At 39.1% G+C, this 18,966-nt stretch overlaps 1 protein-coding gene across 10 annotated transcripts in view; it reads right to left on the bottom strand.

Moving 5' to 3' along the window:
• Positions 1 to 18,966, bottom strand: part of DLG2 (discs large MAGUK scaffold protein 2) — a 1,964,683-nt gene that overhangs the window by 954,948 nt on the left and 990,769 nt on the right. For 9 of the 10 annotated variants that reach the window (XM_034666214.1, XM_034666215.1, XM_034666218.1 and 6 more), the window contains one exon: positions 4,081 to 4,242. In XM_034666214.1, coding sequence (XP_034522105.1) covers positions 4,081 to 4,242 — 162 coding nt within the window. The remainder of the gene's footprint in view (positions 1 to 4,080; positions 4,243 to 18,966) is intronic. The other variant, XM_034666224.1, reaches the window with a different exon arrangement.

Below are 18,966 nucleotides of genomic sequence, written 5' to 3'. Positions count from 1 at the left end.
TCATCACTCTTGTTGGCTCTCACTTGGAAAACTAAATTTCTTACCCATCCCCTTATATATCTGCTTAATAATTGCTTTTAAGGATAAGGCCGTATTCTAAAGTCCAGGTTCTTAAAAATAAGCCTGCCTCTCTTCTTCCCTCCTTCCCTTTCCTGCTGTTTTTCTCTCTTTCTCTCACTCTCAACAGATACTCTATAAAGAATACTTTGCTAGATGTCTGGGGTCTCACAGTACCTAAGCTTCCAGAATGTGAGTTCCTGTTGTAGAACATAACTAATGAATAATTAGAACTCAGGTCTTTTAACAAAGTGATAAGTATATTTAAAATCATGTTTTACTGCCCTTGGTTTCCCCATCACCTATTGTGATATACATAATAGAAGGCCAATGAATATTATAGAATTGACTTAAATTGAAAAGAAAATTCTTGTGCTTTATTATAAGCTAGTTTCTTTTGTGGAAGATTCTAGGTAGCATCTGAAGAGAAAGCATCCCCATCTTGAGGCAAAGAAAACAAATTATGTTGAATTCATGGAAAAATTGCATTTCTCTTTCCAACCCTATACTTCACAATGGCCAAGGCATCTAATGAAAACAGGCTAAGCAAGCCTATTTATCAGCCAGGCAGCGTGTGTGAACCAAAGGCAGATGAATCTTAGAACGGAGGCTTCCAGTGATAAGCAGTGATGGAAGAAACGATTGTCAAACTTGCAACGGTAAGATTGCTCAGCTAATGATTCTAATACTAGAGAGCTGCACTGATTCCCAAGTAAGATTCAGGAGCATTATCTGATTGTGGGTTTTCCCTCCTCACTCTTCCTTCTTGTAGTGCTTGACCCAAGAGTACGAGACAGATCAAAGGAGCAAAGAAGTTGAAAATATGTCAGGTCTAATTGAGAATTTGTGCCTTCTTAGCATTTCTCTGACTCTAATAGTCTTCCTTTATGAGAAAATAACATATTAGGTTTTAATCATGGCAGGTTTTCCAAACACTTGAACTGTGATAATATAATAATCCCTTAACAACTTGATTAGAAAATGTGTCCTATTACTACAAAAATGTATGTGCTTGAGCCTGCCCGTGCTGGGCCAGCTCACACTGGCTTGTGAAGCCTCATTTGCTTCTTTTTTCCTGAATGCAGTCAGTGGCTTCAGGTTGGTAGCCTGAACTCAGCCATGATGAGAATATTTACACCATGAAACTGACAAATTCTACACAGCAGTGTGTGTGTGTGTGTGTGTGTGTGTGTCTTTCTGGAAAAACTGTGCCTGTTTATCCCTATCACTATTGTTGACATAAGAAAGGTATACAGTTTGTTCATTAAGACAAGCTAAAAGCATATCTTGTTCATCAAAAACAACACCTGTAAAGTGTCATGGGGGAAAAGTCCTGCAGAAGGCCCGGATGAACTTACTTTTCCCTTCTCTTCACAATACCTTGGGGGTCACACCATACATTGGTGATTCCAAAAAGGATGGGAAACATATTCCTACCCTGATGTTTCCTATCAGGTGTTTATTATTCATAGATGACCACTTTTAAACTAATATGGGGTGTCTTCAGTAGAAGATGTCACTACAGTAAAACCATAAAAACCAATAAATCATTTTTACAAAAAGAGAATAAGAAATAAGACAGAAGGGAGAAACACAAACAGAAAGCCTAAGCTAAGGAAAACCACCAAAACTGAAAGATAGTTAATTCTGAGATTCCTGGAAGACAAGGGATAAAGGGAAATGGGAAAGATTCCTTTATATTTGAGATCTGATCTTCAGAAAAAGCAAACTTTTCCTTTAACTCTAATAGACATTATCCAAATGAGGCAGTAAGTAGCACAACACATGGTGTAATTGCCTAAATTGTAGATATTTTGACAACTATAATATCATGTATGTGCTTAAGACTTAACATAAAAAATGAAGATCTTATTAAACTTTTATTGTTTTGTTTATTTTATTTGTTTGGGGTTTTTTTGGTTTTTTGTTTGTTTGTTTTGTTTTTTTTTACTATAACCAGGCTAGCTTTACACTAGCCTTGATTAAACTGCTCAGCTTGCAGCCTTTGGGAGCTATGCTCTAGAGCTAATTAAAATGTGCTAGGAAAGGGAGAAAGACACGTAGGAAGAAAAGAAGGCAGTTTCTATGAAGGTTCTTACAAAGATTTCTAGAAAGAAAGAAGGAAGAAGAAAGAAAGAAAGAAAGAAAGAAAGAAAGAAAGAAAGAAAGAAAGAAAAAGAAAGAAAGAAAGAAAAAGAAAGAAAGAAAAAGAAAAAAAAGCCTAGATTTAGATACTCNAAAGATTTCTAGAAAGAAAGAAGGAAGAAGAAAGAAAGAAAGAAAGAAAGAAAGAAAGAAAGAAAGAAAGAAGAAGAAAGAAAGAAAGAAAAAGAAAGAAAGAAAAAGAAAAAAAAGCCTAGATTTAGATACTCTTAATGAAATCCAGGATCCCACCCTTGTCCCTTCTCAATTTCTACTGGTCAGCGCACAGAATCAGGACAAGCATTTGTTTGAAAACATGAGCATTTGTTTAAAGAAAGAAGGTATTCATCTGACCCCAGACTAGAATCATTGATTCCTAGAGTGAGACCAGACCTTAGAGACAATGCTGTGCACCCCACTGCTAAAGGAGTTCCTTCCACAATACCACTGCCAGGTTGTCAGCCAGGCCTGGAAGATTTCTAGGGACAGGGAACCGCTGCTTTCTGAAATAGTCTACACCTGTTTGGGATAGCTCTAACTGACAGGAGCTGTGGTCTTACAATGATCCCAAATATACATCCCTGTTAGTTATGAACAGTGGCTCTGCTTCTGCCCTCTGGGTGAAGGCATGACAGCTCTTGAGGTGTAAGAAGGGAAATCCCTTCTCCTCCAAGTCTAAACATACCCATTTCCATCAGTCATTCAATAATTTCTAAAAAGACTCTGGGAAGAGCTGAACAATGAATTCCAGTTGTACAATGTTTGCATATTTTTACATATTATAACATATGTATTTTTACATATTATAACATATTTACTGGAATTTGACAATCAACCTAATAGTTTAATTAATTGGTCGTAAATGGAGCTAGTTTATTTGATAACACATTTTGAGGTATTTAAAATATTTAAAATATGCCAAATTTCAGAACTATATTAGAATATAATTTAGCCCTTCTTTGATGTCTTAGAAGGTATAATAAGATTCCAGTAGGCATTGGGGCCATCTTTATGGTTTTATTTTTTGTTGTGATACAGCTATATGGAAGTGGTGATGAAGTGAATATTCTGGCTAACAAAATAAACAATGAATTTTCTTTAGCAATAAAGAGTTATTTTAGTAGGGTTATTTTTTGTTTGTTTTGTCTTGTTCTGTTTTTCATCTGTATTCACTTCTGTTATATCACTGACTCTAGTTCCACTTTTCTTTTTTTAACTCTAATCAACATTTATGAGTTTTTATCCAAAGCACAAAATTCCATAGCATCAACAAAGAAAAAGAGTAATTTGCAACCAAAGAGCACAGAAAATCCTCTAATTGTCCTTTTTTTGTGAAAAATATCGTTTATCTAGAAATTGTTTAAAAATCAACGGAAAAAGGTAGAAAGTGTTGGAAAAGCCTGACACCAAATAGAAAGAAATACAGTATAAAATTGAGGTGTTGATGAGCCAACTCACACAGTTTTTTGATTAGTCTACATGGTAGGGTGATCATTAGGTGTTAACATGTTATACTTACTTCCTTTGTTTTATCTGGGACCAGGAATAGAGATGGAGAAGTAGCATTTGAACAAAATCTTGATGTACTCCTGGGTTTTCTAAACATGTAGTTAACTTATTTTCCCTTTCAATTTTTGTCCCTTGCTCTTTTCATAGCCCATTCTTAGCAACTAAAAAGAGTCCCCAGACATTCAAACAACTGCAAGAACAACTTCCCTGCATCAGGAATTCCAGGTAAGCCTCCAAACCACAAAAAAACCCTTTGGCAACCATGGGCCACTGTAGTGTTTTAAGAGAGACTCATTCCATCGGGTCAACAAACATCTCCCTTAGCATTCCAGACCAACCACTGCCGCCAGCTCTGAGAACAATCTAACTGACCTTCAGAGGAGAGATGTGAGACTGCAAGACGTATCCATGGACATTTTCTATTTGAGACAGGTTCTTTTCTGACACATGCACCAGCTCAGGCCCTCTTACTTCATGGGTTAGTCGAGGTAAGGAATGATCATGTGGGGCATCCTCATCTTGGTATCGATACTTCTAGGAGAAAAGACAAAATAACAGAAGCATTAGTGTTTGCAAAGGGTACAGTTGAGAACTTCATATTCCAACTTCATTGACAGGACACAGTGCATACCTATTGCTGACCAAACAGGTAACAAATACACCAAAAGAGGCTTTGCTGCAGACTCTTCTGGTGGTCACCGGAAGCAACTTCAACAGTCAACACTGAACAAACCTCAATACTGACCAACGCTGATGACTTGTTTTTACCCGATAACGTACTATCTCTGTTTTAAGCTACAGAAGGATGATAACAAATGAGATTGAGACAATTCACCTAAATAGATGAGGAAGCCCTCCTCCAAATGACCAGAGTACCTAAGTATGTGCTAAAATTTCTAAGTCAAGGATGAAGAAGGAAAAACAAAATGTATTGCACGATAAAACAAACTTCTGATACATTCCATTCAGGAAACTTAATTTTGTTTCAGAATTTGTGAAAGGCTAAAGTTCCCTTGGAAATGAAGAAAAATATTTGCCACCCACATTATTTGTGTTAACCTCAAAAGGAAAACAATCTTCTCTTCCTTTCATACCCAAAGAGAAGGGGTACTGATTTGGGTGATTCAGATTGTGGGACAAAGGATCACAATTTCCACAGATGGAGCTTCCTTCTAAAGAACTTCAAAAATCAAGGCAAAGGGTCTGCCTATATTCAGATGATTCCCTGAAGGGAAAGAAGTGGTAGTTCCTTCTCTCTTGATCCCTCTCCTCTTTATCATCTTCTTTCTACACACCTGTAACAGCAAGAGCAGCCTCTGGCAAAAATTATCTTTAAGTCATCCACACAGACTAAGGAAGCTGGCAGAGAGGAAAAGGATTAGGACAAGGAATAGGGATGGAGCACTGGCCTTGGCATGGAGTCAGTCTCCATCTTCAACCTTGGCCTGGGGCTCCTATCTTTCTGTCACTTTTTACTGCTCACCCCTTTCCCTTGGGAGCTGTCCCTTTAGAGTCCCATTGTTTCAAGGCTGTCAGTCTACTCGTCTACTCGGGAAAGAAAAAAAGGGAACATTCTAGCTGATAAAGTGTTACTTTGCCTTGCTTTGCCTTTGTTCTGTAAATGGCATGGGGGTAGTTAGGGGTACATATCCAAATATCACTGTAACACACCAACTCAGGCTTAACTGTGCTGCGTAAACCTTTTCCCAATACCTCATTATTGTTATTATCAGCAGTTTTTTTTAGCACATTGGGTTATTAACAGCATGTCCTTAAAAAATCATGCTATGTTTCTTTCATTTTGAAGGTGAAAAATATGATTTCTTGGACATCAGCTCTCAATCTGACTTATAATCTGATAGTACAGAAAGAAATACCCAGGGTTGGTAATTCAATGTGTTGTCCATTCATACTCATGAGTTGATTATAATTACTTGTATTTTCCAGGGAGGCTTACTGCAATTTTCCAAGTTTATAATATTAGTTGCAAAACAAAACTTACAGCAAACAGTATCTTGACTTTAGTTTGCAAAGGACTATCATCTATTTCTTCCATTGTAATCCTTCTCACTAATGATGCTCCATTTTACTTATGAGAAAACTAATTCTCAGGTTAAGAAACTTCCCCAGGGTCATCTACTTACTGGGCATCAGAGCTGGGACCCTTCCTGTTGAGATAATTTGAATCTGAATCCTATTTCAATAATCAGCCTCTCCTCTTCTCCCATAAGGAGATGAAGCCCAAGTCTGACTGAATTGGCAGCGTGGTAGAAAGCACTGCATTGAGAACATACAATAAAATGCTGCGAGAGTATTTCTGTAAACTGCGAACTACCATATTTCTGTTCTCCTAACCCTACAAATAATTTGGGAAGGTAATCTATCTCAGAAATAGGGATAGAGTTTAACATCTGTTCTTGATCAATTATGTGTTCATTGAGAGTGGAATAATGTAAAAAATGTGCCCATTTTAGTGTCTCTGGCTTTTAGCGCATTTGTCCTCCAAAGCCTCTACGTCCTTCAATTCTCTCTCAGGGAGATACTACCATCTACACAGTCACCGGAACCAGAAAAGCAGGAGTCAGTCAGACTCCATCCTCTCTTGCACTCTCCCAACTGCCAATTTAATAATTCACTGAGTCTGCCTAATTTATATCTTAAATGGTTCTTGAATCTACTTCATCCTCACCTCCATCACCATCACTGCCCACATTCAGGTTCGGATCAGCTCTCATCCAGGGAACCCCTGGACTGTGTAGGCTGCCACTGAGATTGCTCTTTCCCATTCATCCTCTACACTGCACTGGGTGGCCTTCTGAAATAAAAAACTGTTGAAGTCCTTCTCTTTAAACGCATTCACTGGCCCCCACTGCCCACAGGACAGAGCTCAAGCTTCCTTATACTATAAGCTACCCCTCAACACCACTATCTGAACAGAGCCTCCATTACTTCTGAACTCTTTTATTTCACCACTCCTACCTCAGGATTGTGGAATGAATATAAACATATCATTACTTCCAAGTTTTTAAAAAAAAATCTTTGAAAAAAGAATTCTGGTAAAACACACATAAAAAATTTCCATCGTAATCATGTTTAAGTGTTAAGTAATGTGAAGTATATTCATATTAATGTGTAACCAATCTCCAGAACTTTTTCATCTTGTAAATCTGAAACTTTATAGCCATTAACAGCAATGCCCAGCTTTCCCATCCTGCAACCCCTGGCAACCACCATTCTATCCATTCTAGTTTCTATTTCTATCAATTTTACTACTGTAGATACCCTGTATCAGTAAAATCATACAGTATTTATTTTTTTATTACTGGCTTATTTCATTTCACATGATGTCCTCAAGGTTCATGCATGCTATAGCGGTGACAGGATTTCTTTCCTTTTTTAAGGCTGAATAATATTCCACTTTTTGTTTATTCATTCATCCGGGCAGTTTTGTTGCTTCCACCTCTTGGCTATTGTGAATAATGCTTTTCTGAACACAGGTACATAAGTATCTCTTTGCAACCCTGCTTTCAATTCTTTGGCATAGATACCCAGAAGTGAAATTGCTGGATTATGTGGTAATTACATTTTGGGGTTTCTTTGAGGAATTTATTAAGCTTTTTAACAGTTCACATGTGTAAAACCATAGTCATGTTTCTCATAACAGTGAGGAGATGCTTGTGTTCAGATAAAGCTACAGAAACATCAAAAGCAAAATTTTGCCAAGTTAAAATGATTATTGTGCTCCTCAAGGATTCCTGCAGCAAGATTCAGCTGGTTTACAGAAAGATTGCATTAAAATACACATTTTACTAAACTATTTGGATAAATAACCATCAAGACACAGATAATAGACTCAGATGAACTTATGTGGTGTCACAAATAAATTATTTTCATAAATTCAAGACACATTTTTAAGACTTAAAATTAGGCTATAAGACCAATCCTTACGTTCAATTAATATTCGATTAGTTAAGAACTGTTAATTTTAACATTCATTGATCCTTTCAGCCTCAACTTTGACATTATCTTTTCTGGGACTCTTTTGTGAACTATAAGTCTGAAATTTTGTGGGTGTTCCCATAGTTTCCCGCACTCTGTCAATCACAATTTTTATCATGCTATGTGACTATGTACTTGTGTGTGTGTGTTTGTGTGTGTGTGTGTACATTGAACTATAAGATTCTGTGAGTACTGGGACAGTTGAGTCTTGTTTATCTTATCTCCAGTCCTTAGCCAAGTGCCTGGTACATATACTTAATAAGTATTTGTTGAATAAAGTTATGAAGGACAAACAAATGGATGAAGTGGGTATCAGTTACTTAAGCTACAAAGTTATTTTGGCTGGAGGATGTAAACTCTTTCATTGCAAAACATTATGAAATCAGGTTTAAGTAAAAAAAAAAAGACAACTGCATCATTTGCTTGACACAATCTTAAAGGACATCAGATTCTTAAGTATTCTCTATCTCTCTCCTCATCATTCCTTTCAGTAAGATTTGCTAAGAATATAAATTGAATAAGAGATAGTTCTTGACATTGAGAAAACCATGAATTATTAAATGAGTTCCATACATGTGCAGCTAAGCCACAATACATAGTCCTAACAAGTATAAACTGAGTTCTGTGTGAACAGAAATAGGTCATTCCTAATTCTATCTAAGCCTTCCCAGTTTGCAACAGGATGTACAACGATAACAAAAAGAAATAAGAGCTATTCTAAGCAAAGGCACCAACATGTATAAAGGAACTAAGTGATAAGAAAGGATGATGTTTTGAGGGAACAGTGAAATCTTGAAATGGAACTGTAGCAGATGCTTTGCAAGCCTCCCCCCAAATTCATGGAAATCCCTTTTACACATTCAAGGCCCACATCTGCATATTTCTCAGAATGATCGCTCTTGGGTGACTGAAGTGCCCTTACTTAGATGTGCCTGGGAATTATAGGGGAATCCCCAACTTCTACACCTCAGAGTGAAACAAATACACTGTGGTGTCAAATACACTCCAAAGCACCTGATGGGATCAGGGCTGGAGCCTGATTTCACCTGGACCTACATTCTTGCAGAACTTCTTGATGCTTCTCTCACTCCCTGAATGACTTCTTTTTGGAGCTGCCTTCCATAAATCACGCACACACTGATCCCCATTTTACATCTGGTAGGCCTGATGTAAGATTTGGACAGAACTCGGGATGTGAGGTAAAGGGTGCAAGACACGAGGCTGAAAGGCAGACTGCTATCTACTGCAGATAATAGGGAACAACCTAAGAGTCCTAAATGATGTTCTTTCTAGTGCTAGCAGCATATCCCCCCTCTTTTTAAAGGGGAATTTCTTTCAGTGTTCTGCAAGAGATGACTAAGCAAGGGATAACAAGAACTGGTGGTGAGAAGTGCCGCATTTAACTCAAAAGCAAGCCTCAAAAGGAATCACCCTGATAGGGCATAGAATCTGCTTGGATTCAACTTTGGCCAGACCATAAATCATATTTTTGCTTTGTACTAGTAAGACTAAAACAAATATTAAAACAAATGCTAATATTAAGAGAAATACAGATACTAATACTAATGCCAATATTAAAGTCAATAGTAATGGTAGTTACAGCTAACATGCCAGTAGCTATGTTAACTTAATATTTTTTAAATTGATACTTTTTATTTTATTTGTTAATCTGTGTGTGTGTGTGAGAGAGAGAGAGAGAGAGAGTGAGCTGAAGGGAGGAGAGAGAACCTGAAGCAGACTCTGTGCTGAGCGCAGAGCCCCATACGGGGCCCAATCCCACAACCATGAGATCATGACCTGAGCCAAAATCAAGAGTTAGCCGCTCAACCAACTGAACCACCCCGGTGTCCCCTGTGCTAAATTCTTTATATGCATCTTCACACCTGAGGGATAGGTATTCTTATTCTCCTCATCTGAGGCTTGGATAGTTGAGCATTTTTTCTAAGATTACATACCTGATGAATGGCAAACTAGGATTCACATGTTTGAATCTGGAGCTAGAGCACATGAATATTCTTCTAAAGTTCCTCAAAGATCTTAAGAGACCCACTTTTATCTTCAGGAAATGTAATTTCTTATGAAATCTTCAACAGTCATCTAACAAGGGAGATTAAACAACTCTGCAAAGGTTACATCCTGATTTCAGAATCAGTCCTAATGTTCTGGGCAATTCTGAGTTATTTCTCATTCCAGGGCTTATCTCTTAAGTACTGATGCCATTCTGGGCATCTTCAAGGGTTTCTGTATTGCCTGTAGAAGGAGGGCTATTTAAGGAAGGCCTCTGTTTTGAAATCTGTACCTTCCTTTTCCTGTCCTCAGCTTGGTCCATTGGAGGAGACTCTGGAGAAAAAGCACTTTTGAAATCAGATTATATTTTCTTTCTCAGCACTAAGGGGAGTGAGGCAGAAGACGATCTCAAGACAGGGAAGACAGGCTCTTCATATCCCCCTGTCTTAGCTCATTTTGTCCTTGACGTCTGGAATCCTATCCTCTTCCCCCTTCTGAAGCTTAACCCCCAACTCATGGACTCCTTCATCAGACAAGCTTTTTTCAGGTCCTTGATGATAAGTCTGGGTGTCATCTCCTCTTGGAAGGATTCTCTGATTGCAAAGGTTGAAAGGATATGCTCCCATAGGGTTCAGCACATATTTCTGTCATCAAATAAAAACTTTATACTGCAAAAACCTGTCCATGTGCCTATCATTCCTACAAGCCCCTGAGTGCCTCTTGAGCAATGATGTAGTCATATCCATCTCTGAAATTCTAGTGCCCCACTGATGGTGACACATACTAAAAGACCAGTAAATGTGACTTTAACTGAACTAAACTTAAATAATCTGAGCAATACTATGATATACCTGATCAAAAAGCTCTCCTACCTGAACCTGAATGCAATCATACTCACATACCTTTTCAACCACAGAGCCCCCCATGTGGATGGACAAAGGCTGGGAAGTCTGACCAGATTCGGCTCACTACCTTTTGCTGATGCTCACCGGAGTCCAAACTACCGAGATACCCAGACTTCAAAGGCAGGAGCCTCCATGCGCTGACCCATCACTGGAAGTCCTCCTGTACAGATTGGAAGGTGGCACCACACTGGCAGAGTGCATGAGAGCTGAGGGAGAAGTCACAAATCTTTCAAGGCCCATAAATAAAAATCTGGGTCTTTCTCTGTCTCCGCATAAGAAGTGCTCTGCTTCCCCCTTGCAGCAGGAGTTGGCAGTGTTCTGATGAGAGAGTCAGATCAAACTCCGAGAGCCAGACCACATTTGTGGGCTCTCAAACAGTTAGTGAACACTGCCCATGAGCCCTTCACTAAGAGTGTTAGAAAGAGTATCCCACTTAAGACTCACAGCAACATTATGAAGCAAGTACAAAATTAAGGAATGATTTACAGTTTCTTACACAAAGCCTGACATTTAGGAAATGCCCCAAATCTATTACTGCTACCACTTCTGTTAACAATAGCAACAAATAACATTCTCTGTGTCATCTCCTTCTCTGTGATCTCAGTTCTTAGAGGGCAGGGACCCTGACATCTGTCCATCTCCTGCAGAACGGTCAGGCCAGGACACCAACCACACACTGTGTGTCCCCCAGACCTGGCTGACTGAATGCTGCCACTGGAAGGAAGCCTCTCAGTTGTAAAAATGTGCTTTGGCAGGGAGGAAAAAAAAGGCAAGCACATATTTTAGGAGAAGCATGAAGTCAGTAAGAAAATTAAGTAAATAATGGACTTGCAAAGAGCAATGATTCCTAAGAAAGAAGTAAATGAAGCTCAGAAAATAGAGAAAACCAAGAGTGAAGAACGTGGTCCCGACAAATGTATTCCATGGAATGCTTATCTGGGCCCTGCTAGTTACTGTCTTATTTTGAGAAAAATATTTCATTTAAATGCTTTCATATTTCCTTTTAGGAATTTTATTTACTAGAGACGTGTGCAGTATGTAGCCAACCAGCTCTTTTCCAGCTCCTTCCTTTTCCATGATCTCTTAGTTTATCTGTCACCTGTGACCCATCTCCATTACCATGCCTACTTTGTCCTTTCCCCAACTGCCTGTCTCCCTTTCTAGAGGGAAAACATGGACAAAAGAAAGAAAAAGAAAAAAAAGAGAAGATAAAAGCATGGTTAAGGTGGTGGTCAGATTGGTAATTATATTCATTTTTTTTAATTTGAAATAAATTCTCTGAATGATATTTTGGCTAGAGGAAGTTTCCCTTTCCCCTTTCCCTCCTTTCTGGCTGCTATCCTAGTCCCTTCTTCTGGAACAGTCACGTGTATGTTATGCATCTGGGGTGGGGGTCCCTAGAAAGGAGGACAACGGGAGAAAGAAGCACAAGACAAACCGGGCATGATTTTCACCTCTACTCCCTCAAGGAGGACTCCTGGCTTCCCTTGTCTTCCCATACCACCCCACTCCCTGCCTGGAAGGATTTCAGGGTACCCTGTACTTACTTTTCAGAAAACTCATTACATTTTTATTTTACATTTAATTTCTGTAATCATTTGCTTAATGTTTGCCTCCTCTGTTGGACTGAAGCCTCCATGGAGTCAGGTCACTGCTGACCTTCAGTACCTACTACATAGGAGGTCTCAATCAATGTTCTCTGAATAAATCATCTCTGGCCAAATTAATCTCTCTTCAAAATCCATTATTCAAAGAGCTATGAGAGAGGGTTGGAGCTCACTGATTGCTGATTGCACCCAGATCTTCCCCAAGTGAAGTTACCCTTCAAAAACAAAAACAAAAACAAAAACAAAAACAAAAACAATGACCCACAATCAGCAATACAGCTGGCCCGAAGGACACTTGAAAGAGGAATGTTTTGAGGATTGGAGCAGGATGTAAGGAACATGATGGATCTGAGAGATGAAAAGCTCTCCCAGGTGCTCCATTTGAATTTTTTTCAAACAAAACTCAGAAATGAAAGGAAGTACATTCCCGCTTTTTGCCACAAAGAACAGGACAAACCAGGATGTTAATTAAATTACAAATCAGCTGTCTGCCTGCAGCTGACAGAGCTTTGTGTGCTTCCAAGCAACGTCAGATATTTTAAACCCTCTGTAATTACCTACAATGGAGGAACTGCCAAGAAGTTCCTTTCATGAATATTTAATGGCTCTTAAGATCCTTTTAAAAGAACTGATGATTTAAATAATCATGAGGGAACTTACTCCAGCTCAGTGCTGCCCTCCATCTGTTAACTGAAGACATTGGAGTTGTAGCTTGACAGGAAATGCGAGCAATTTTTCCTAAAATTCTCAACTAAACCCAAGACTGAGGCCGGGCTTAAGCCCAAGGCCAGGCTCACCCAGGAGAGGTAATTGTATGCTTAGACAGCGCTTAAGTCTCTGAGCACGTCGGAATGGGACCACAGATTCAGGATCTGGGAAAATAATGGGTCCACGTGGAATTATAAAATGAATTTGTATAAGATGTCGCACATTTAGGTTGCTGTTTTATTTACGAAAGCACATTTCAGAAACATTGTTCCAAGTAATTCTCAAGAACTGGAAAAAGGATATTATCACTCTGATTTCCAAATGAGAAAACAGGAGCAAGAAGTCTCCAAAGTTAAACAAATGGTATAAAGTGGGTTTCAAATCAAGCTAGCCAGCTGACTCCAAGAGGCAGCCCAATATGGTGAAATGTGCATGAATTCTGGCATTAGAAATATAAGCTCAAATCTCACTTATGCCACTTGCTAGCTGGGAGACATTTGTCAATTTGCTGGATTGACTGAAGCTATGAACTGGGAATTATAGGATCTACCTCACAGGAATATGAGCATTGAATGAGACACTGTATTCCTGGCACATGGTAGCTGTTTGACCAATATGAATGCTCTCCTTTCTGGAACTGTCAAGCCCTTCACTCTTTGCAGGTCTAGGTCATTGAAAAAAACAAAAAAAGTGTTCCCTAAAGAGAGAAATCTTCAGACTGTCAATGCTGTCAGTAAAAGGGAAACGAATATGAATATTCATTTATGGCTAAATATGTCTATCATCTTTCCCTTCCTTAGGCCATCAAAGTAGAAAAACTTTCTAAAACCTCAATGATGGAATAGGATTTAGGAGCGCAGGTTCTGGAAAGACTGCCTGGGTCACTTCCCTGGTCTGTCATGCACTACATGACCTTGGGCAACCCATCAAACTCTATGAGACTGGATATTCCACATCTGTAAAATGAGACAAGTACTTAACTCACAGAACTTTTGAGAAGGCCAAGGAGGTAATGGGTGGAACACATTTAGTAGACCATCTGTGACCTAGTAAGTGGTCACTTACTATCACCTATGATTATTTTATTGTAACATTAGATTTTTTTTTTACTTATTTATAAAAAATTTTAAAGATCTAAGAACAGAAAAAAATGTAGTCTTTCTTTTTTGCTTTCAGTTTCTTCAAACAACTCTCCCACTACTATATAACACACAGAGCCTGTACTCCAACCTCACAGCTCTCCTCACCCCACAAAACATTCTCCAGCCTTCCTTTATGCCATCTTCAAGGCCTGAAAATCTCCAGGCTTTCCAAACCATCTCCACTCCACTTGGCCTGCTCTGGCCATTCTAGCTCCTCTCCTCCCAATGTTTTCACTCAAAAAGATTTTATTTCAAGTTACAAAATAAGTAAGCCATGGGGATATAATGAACAGCATGGTGACTATAGGGAATAATACAGTTGATCCTTGAACAACATGGGAGTTAGGGGCACTGACCCCCACACACAGTCAAAAATCTGTGTATAAATTTTGACTCCCAAAACTTAACTACGAATAGCCTACTGTGAACCAGAAGCCTTAGAGATAACATAGTCAACACATATTTTGTATGTTATATGTATAATATACTTTATTGCTATAGTAAAGGATAGAAAAAAAGTATTATTAATAAAAGCATAAGGAGGAGAAAATACATTTACAGTACTGTATTTACTAAAAACTATCTGTGTACAAGTGGACCTGTGCCATTCAAACTCATGTTGTTAAAGGGCCAACTGTACTGTTAAAAAAAAAAAAAGAATGTATTGAGTACCTATTAAGTGCCAGACATTGTAAGTGCTATGGATACAACAGCAAACAAGAAAGACATATCCACCTCTACCTTTTGTTCTTAAAGTCTTCTCTACCTTGACACCCTCCCCACTGTCTTTCACTTGCCTATTGCTCAACCTTCAAACTTAACTCACATATGGTTTCTTCCCAGATGCTTTCCCTGGATACCCAGGTTTGGTGAAGTGTCCTTTATCTGTGCTCTCATGACTGACACACTGAGTCTCTCTTTTCTCTTGTTGTTGTTTTTGTTTGTTTGTTTTTAAACATGTACATATCTGCTTTTTTTCATGGGAACATAAAAACATCTTGATTCATTATTGTACCACCAGCAGCAAGCATTCCACCAATGTTTCTGAACTGAACTGCAGCTGGTGGAGATAGAAGTTCCTCAGCTCTTGTGTACCCCACCACACCTAGCACATCCCAGAAATAGCATGTGCTCAAGAAACCTGTTTGGATTCTATAGGAGATCTGGTTATTGAACAGTACAATGTAAGATTTTCAATAACGAAGTGAAAAACTGGCTCATGTGTAGTACAGGTAACAAAGTGGGGTTATTTTGGGGAGAACCATTCAAATTTTGGGTGTGAGGCACCTGGGAAGGAGTGTTGACTGGTAGCTTTCTAGAGCAAGGAGTTGAGAGGAAGACAAACTATGACATACAAGAAGAGAATTGAGTGAATTCCCTCCCTGCCCCTACTCTGCCAATACTGAGTTAGAGCAAAACATAAATAAGGCCATTCCAAGTAATCTTACCCAAGGCTCTCTCAACTCCAGGCCAGCAGCTGGAGTGTATGTATCGACCTTGAGAAACACAATAAAGTAAAGAGTATGCAAGGCAGGGAAGAGGTCTAGAAGAATACACACTGTATTGACAATGGTGTCTCTGGGTGATTATTAATTTCATGTTGTGAGCCACATGTATTACTTGGAGAATAAAATAATTAACAAAGTAGAACTTGTAAGACACAATCAAGTATTTACTTTCTTGTAATGAAGAAGGTTCGTGGTGAGGGAAGATTCTCCTGCTGTGGAAAAGGTTTATCCCAGTTTAGTTGAATTAACTTTGAGAGCTGGTGAAGGGCACAGGGTTATTGCCAGATGATAAGTGAAGGGGGGGGGGCTAGGAAGGAATTTACTGGGGAGGAAGAGAGTTTGAAGTCAAATTGCTTTGTTACCAAGAAATCAAAGCAATGATTTATGAACAATCTCGACAATTAGTCTGTCCATTTGAAGCACAAATTCAAAATACAGTCTGAGTAATTCTGCTGGGATAATTGCCACTGGATGCAAGAGAGAACAGTAAGAACTTGTGGGCAGTCACCGTCTCATTTAATCTGCCAGCTGGGCAACTGCTGCGGCTTCTGTGAGAGTCATTCGCTGCTCAAGGCCAGAAGCATGTTCTCAGTACTTCTGGTGCCAGGAAAAGATGAAACAATTATTTCATTGGGATTCCTCATCAAGTGATGAAAATTCCTACACCTTAGTGTCATGAGTTTAAATTCTGCTCCTGCCCCTAATCAGCAATGCGACTTCAGGCAAGTACGGAAGCTCTCTGAAACTCAGATTCCTCATTTGTGAAATTGGGCTAATAATACCCATAACAGTGTTGCTATGGGAAATTGATGAGATAATATGCATAAATGCCTTGGCAGAGGGCCTGACTCCTGATTGAGGCTTAGGAAATCTAAGCCTCTTCCTATTTCTGTGTCAGTGCCATATCCAAGTTGTCAGAAGGGTCAACACACACACACACACACACACACACACACACACACGCATGCATAGACTCGGCTCAGCCTTACCCCTATTACAGGTAGCTGGCTTCCTGCATGCTACTGCAAGCATTGTAGCCTCATTGTAGATCAGTGCAAACTCTCTGAATGATGCACACTGAGTTGCGAAGGCCTTGACTCTATTACTCTAAGCTTCAGTTTCTTTTCCATATGTGAGGCCATCTTACCTCTTTATCCATGCTTCCTCCTGAGCCAAGATTCCTGACCTCTTGTGCTTAGGATTACCATTTTTGTCTGGCAGGGAGGGTGAAAACAGTCTTACACGCAAGTGCAGAAATAGCCACTGCTGATTGATGACTCAAGCTACTCTTCTGACCCATTTGAGCTTCTGGACTTCAGAATCTGCTGTGGAATTGGCACCTGCTCAAGCCTTCCATCCATAACTGACTTCTCAAGATTAGACCACTTGCCCAGTTGACACTAGAGCATCTTCCAGATTCTTTCTGATTGGCTGTTCCAGAGATTTCATGGTCAGTCAGCCTGTTGGCATGCACTTCTTCTGTGATGCTAAAGAGAGTAAAATCCCTTCCTAACAGGAAGTATCATCATTTTTTATTCAATAAAATATTTATTGAGCACATTATGCACTAATCACTAAAGTGTAAGTACTAGGAATACAGTAGTAAAAAAAAAAAAGGAAAACATACGACCTCTTGGAGCTTAAATTCTAGATGCATTAGGTAACATAGCTCTTTGCCTGAATTCTCTCTTTTTTTTCCCTTTAATGTGCTTTGTTTACCCAACAGCAAGCATGAACAGCTGTTGTCTCCATGAGAAGATGTCAGGTGGCCCAAGTGGGCAACCACTCCAGATTATCTCTGGGGGTAGTACAAATGGGCTTGGATCCATCTAACTATACTTGTCCAGCCCTTTGTCCTATGAGCCTCCATGATGAGCCAGCCTCAGTGACTCTGGAACATGGAATAGGTAAAGGATCTAGACAGAAGGTGTGGCCTTGACTCTTATCTCATTAGCGGTGAGTTCCAATCAAAGAAGATTATTTGGAAACCCGATACTGTCAAAAATATGTTAATATTTCCTCAAATAAAGTCGCTTCATAATCCATGGTTGGTCATGTTGGTTCAATCTCCAAATAAAGTAATTTTCTCTTGGGAAGGTATTTTTTATACTTAATCTAGACATCTGAATATGCAATTAAATACGCACAATTAAAGAATGCGATTGCATGCTTATTACAACCTTAAGATGTAAGTCCCAAATCAAGAAAACCTGGAAAACGTTCTCATTTTCTTGTCCTGGTACACTGCTGGGAACTGGCAGTCATCTTTTAAATGAGTGCCTATGATGTGGCATACATATGTATCAATGCTTCATAAGTATTAATTTATTTAATCCTTACAACAAACTTATGAATGAGTTACTATTTTATTTCCCTTATTTTATAGATGAGAAATTAGAGACAGAAAAATTAAGTAACATGTTCATACAACTAGTGGAGAAGCTGAGATTCATACCTCTACCCTTGTAATCCCTACCTTTAATCCTGCACTATGTTGTCTCTCAGATATTATGCATTTCTTAGTCTCTGTATCAGGTATTTATTCTGAGCATGGTAGATACCTTGGCTCTTTGGTTTAAAATTCCAGGTGTCTAAGCTTCCCTTTATCCTTGTTGGGCCATACATACAATTGGAACTATAAATAGAAAAAACCTACATAATGATACTGCCATTTCCCTGGTCACCCAAATACAAAACCACACAGATGAAGATAATCCTCCAGCATCTTTCTCTTCTCATGATTTCCAGAGTAAGAGCAACTTGACTCACTTGGCAGAACATGACACATAATATCAGAGTCAAGGCCAAAATGACTTCACGTCAGACTGCAAGTTCTTTGATGAAAGCAGTGACAATCTAATTGTAGCCCTTTCAGTGCCCCTTTGGCAAGTATGAGGGATTTAGTACATTTTGCCAAGTGAATGAATCTCATGTAAGTTAAATGGATTCTACTTCAGCAAGGACTCTTGTCCTTTTCATCTCTATTGCCCTTTGCCCAGCAGGCCCTTGTTTCCTCTCTCCAGAATATTGCACTTTCCTCTGATGTCCCTTTCCAACCACATTCTTGCCTCTCCCCTCTCCAACACACTAACCTTCCTTTCTCTACTTCTCCATCTACCCCCCCACCATGCCAATGTATCATTCCATTCTGAATTATTTTTAATTCCAAGTAAGAGTAATATATTACCACTGGGACTTTGCACTTGCTGCTTGCCAGACACCTTTGCCATCTCTTCACCTTCAGGGTTCAGCTAAGATAATACCTCCTCCCAGGAGCCTCCTTGATTGACGTACTTCCCCTGTCACTTGTGTCCAACCCCAGACTAGGGTCAGGACTCACTCAGAGCAACCTGTGCACACACAGAATATTTTTTATTTTATA

This window comes from Ailuropoda melanoleuca, chromosome 8 (assembly GCF_002007445.2).
Source record: "Ailuropoda melanoleuca isolate Jingjing chromosome 8, ASM200744v2, whole genome shotgun sequence".
Lineage (NCBI taxonomy): Eukaryota > Metazoa > Chordata > Mammalia > Carnivora > Ursidae > Ailuropoda > Ailuropoda melanoleuca.
The sequence above is the reverse complement of the archived record's forward strand: the minus strand, read 5'-3'. Positions and strand labels throughout refer to the sequence as shown.